General features: G+C 35.3%; 1 protein-coding gene across 1 annotated transcript; it reads right to left on the bottom strand.

The window, feature by feature from the left end:
* Nucleotides 1-2,048: 2,048 nt before the first annotated feature.
* Nucleotides 2,049-3,167, bottom strand: LOC150109618 (E3 SUMO-protein ligase KIAA1586-like). The gene has a single exon (XM_090402775.1). The coding sequence runs from the start codon at nt 3,165-3,167 to the stop codon at nt 2,049-2,051; it is 1,119 nt and encodes a 372-aa protein (XP_090258901.1).
* Between the last annotated feature and the right edge of the window lie 261 nt (nt 3,168-3,428).

The raw sequence follows: 3,428 nt of genomic DNA, 5'->3' as shown, positions 1-3,428 counted from the left end.
TTCATCACTTTTGTCTTTTGTATATTTATTGTCATGTCATATGTCTAACGGGTTTCGTTTAGCTTGTTTATCAACCTTTGTAGTTCATTTAGCGTTCTTGCAATAAGGACGAGATCATCCGCATATTTGATATTATTTATGTTTAAACCATTGACATTGATTCCAGGCTCATTGTATATTGCCTTCTTTACAACTTCGTCTAGATATATGTTGAATAGGCATGGGGATAATGGGCATCCTTGCATTACTCCTTTTTAAATCTCTATGGGTTCTGTTGTGAGTGTGTCCTTTTTAATTATTGCATTTGTCTTAGAGTAACATTTTATCAGAAACTGTATTATATATTTATCTATTTCTTTTTCCAGTAGAACTTTAAGAAAGTCCACAAAACAACAATATAGTTCTTTATGGTCTTCCCAGCTGAGCTCTGTTAGTTGGTGCAATGTGAAAATCTGGTCTATTGTTGAATAGTTACCTCGGTAACCAGCTTGTTCTATGCCTATCATTTCTTCATAGGTGTTTTTTAATCTATTTTGTATAAGTCTTACGAATATTTTATAGGTGTGGGAGAGTAAATTAATTTTTCTGTAATTTCTGCAGTCTCTTTTGTCTCCTTTCTTGGATATTGGAATGATCTTTCCAGTTCTCCAGTCATCTGGGATCTCTCCTGTTTGTAGTATTTATTGAATAGGGTTGTTAAATATTCTATTGATGTGCTGCCTCCATATGACCATAATTCAGTAGGGATAGTATCAATGCCTGAAGCCTTATTGTTTTTCATCTGTTTTATTGCATATCTAACTTCTTGTAAAATTTTTGGGTGGTCGTTATTTTCTTCTATTGTCGGCATTGTAGTTTTGTTTCCTTGGTGAAAGATAGTCTTAAAATGGTTTGACTAGATTTTTCTCATATCTTCAATATTCCCGGTTTCAGTCATCTTGTTGTTTATCATTGTTACTGCTTTTGCTGAGAATTCCTTTGTAATTTTTCTTATGGTGTCATGGAAGACTAAATTGTTTTGTTTGTATGCTTCTTGGCATTTCTTAGCTTTTTCTTCTAACCAGTTTTCTTTGGCTTTTTTTTTGCAGAGAATTATCAACCTTACTTTTTAGTGCTCTGTATTTTTCTCTATTCTCTTCATTGTTTTGTTGGTTTACAAGTATCTTGGCCTCTCTTTTTTCTTCTATTGTAGCTACGATTTCTTGGGTTATCCACTGTTTGGGTCATTATTTTGGGTTTGGTATCTAGAGTGTCTTGCAATTGATAATACTGCTTCTTTTCCTTCTTCCCAGTATTTTCCGCTGTTCTGGAAGATGGAGGATTTTAATTTCAAGCACATCTGTTCTAAAAATCGACTTCTGCTTGAGCTATCTTTTAGTTTTGATAGGTTGGTGTTTTCTTCTTTTCTGATGTGGTTTTTCCTGTTGAATTTTATCTTCACTTTGGCAGTTAATATTTCGTGGTCAGTGTCGAAATCATAGCTTCTTAATGTTCGTATATTATTTACTGATCTTTTCCATTGTTTGTTTATGATGATATAGTCTATGCAGTTCTTCATATTACCATCTGAGGAAGTCCACGTATATTTATTATTAGGGCGTTGATAGAACAATGTGTTTGTAATCATTAGTTCGTTTACTTTACCGAAGTGGAGTAATTGTTCTTCTCTACAGGGGTGTAGTCCTAAAAGAAATAGTATCAGGGATCTACCTTGGAAACAAAAATCCAGAGCACGAAGTGCGGCATTATTATTATTGCGACGGCCATAAGGCAGAGTAGTGGGCCTGGATCTGAGAGGAGAAGAACGCTTGTGGTACGCCCTACGAGATGAGAAAGATTGTGTGGTTAAGGCCTGACCCAACTGGGTGGGATAATCTGACAGACTAACAGAGAATAACAAAAAATAACAGTTGGCAAAGGATTACCCTAAACACATGATTGACCAGAACCCAGACAGTACCGTACATAAATAAAAATTATTATTATTATTATTATTATTCAAAATTACACCATGCCATTAAGTAATTCTTTCATTGGAATAATTTTAATCATCCAGCAGCCTGCATTGATGGTGATTTAGGTGTTACTTCAATTAAAATTAAAATTATAAATAATACACTATTAACATTTAGGCTTAACTTGTCAAAATAATTTCCAAATTTTTCGTCTTTCTTCTCTGTTACATGTCGATCTTCAGCTGAGTGGTGATGCACTAGCCATGACTTGACGTAAGGAAGCGCATTCCATGTGGAAAGTGGTGGTCCATTAAGCTTGATGGACATCGTAGCAGAAACATTTTTCATTAAGAGTTTTGTGCGTAACTTTGTAATTATAACGTTCATAGCACTAAATCCTCGTTCACACTCAGCCGTGCTGCATGGTACAGTTGTAACTGCATTTGACGAAGGGACCAAAGCAACGGGCATGTTCTTCCCTCCTTCGTCGAAATAGAGTATTGCGCACATTTTCAAGGCGGAATCTGTGCACATTCTTCTAATATTTTCTTCGCCATATCGTAAATTTTTTTTTTTTTCATCTTCAGGCCATGTGTTAGGATTTGAAATTTCAAAGTCAGCCAACATCCGCTTATAACTTTCAATTTCATAGTTGCCATCTTTACTTTTTCGATGTGATGCAGCAGTGGTAAAGCAACGTCTTTCAAGATTATTAATAATGCTTGTAAGGAACTGAAGTCTTTCAATACTTATTATTCTTTTATTATTCGTCAAAGAGATCCTAAGATAATTCATGCTCTCTGATGCTTTCTTGGCTTCTGTTTCCTTTTCTCCTGGCTTTTCCTTCAGTGATCCTATATACTGAACTGGTCTTTTGATCAATTTGTCTGCACGACTTATGGTGCAGGTTCTCTCTTCAAGCTGCAGAGACAAGTTTATCAGTTCTTCCAAAACATCGTGCATTAATGCTAAGTCCTTCAGGAACTCGATAGACTCCATGCGTTTATAAAGCCCAGTGAATTTTTTTCTTTCATTGGCTGTTCGTTTAGAATCAGAAGCTGCTTCTTTGAAATAAACAATTAATGCTATATATGCATTCCATACTGCAGACACAGATCTGAAACTACTAGCAACCCAACGACAATCTAGGACTCTTCCAATTTTAGTTAACTGGACACTCAAGCTTGAGGCTACTGCTTGTAACTCTGTCATTATTTTTGGTGATTGATTAAATAAGGCATAAATAGTGTCAATGAAACTTCTGAAATGATTAATTGCAGTTGGTTGTTCTTGACATACAGTCAAGAACAGCCAACTCCAAACGATGATTAAAACAGTGCCAAATAATAATATTGGGTTGTTGCAGTTTATTCTGAAGCAATTTCTCAACACCAGAGGATCTACCAACTAGGACACTTGCACCGTCACATATAAAGCAAATCAGTTTTCTCTTCAGGTAATACTCAATGAAAC

Source organism: Typopeltis vanoorti, chromosome 2 (genome assembly GCF_054136105.1).
Source record: "Typopeltis vanoorti isolate ZY-2024b chromosome 2, IOZ_Tvanoo_1.0, whole genome shotgun sequence".
NCBI lineage: Eukaryota > Metazoa > Arthropoda > Arachnida > Uropygi > Thelyphonidae > Typopeltis > Typopeltis vanoorti.
The sequence above is the reverse complement of the archived record's forward strand: the minus strand, read 5'-3'. Positions and strand labels throughout refer to the sequence as shown.

What these genes read in the sequence shown, in the direction of transcription:
- LOC150109618 (XM_090402775.1), bottom strand. Translation starts at nt 3,167, where the DNA reads ATGACAGAGTTACAAGCAGTAGCCTCAAGCTTGAGTGTCCAGTTAACT.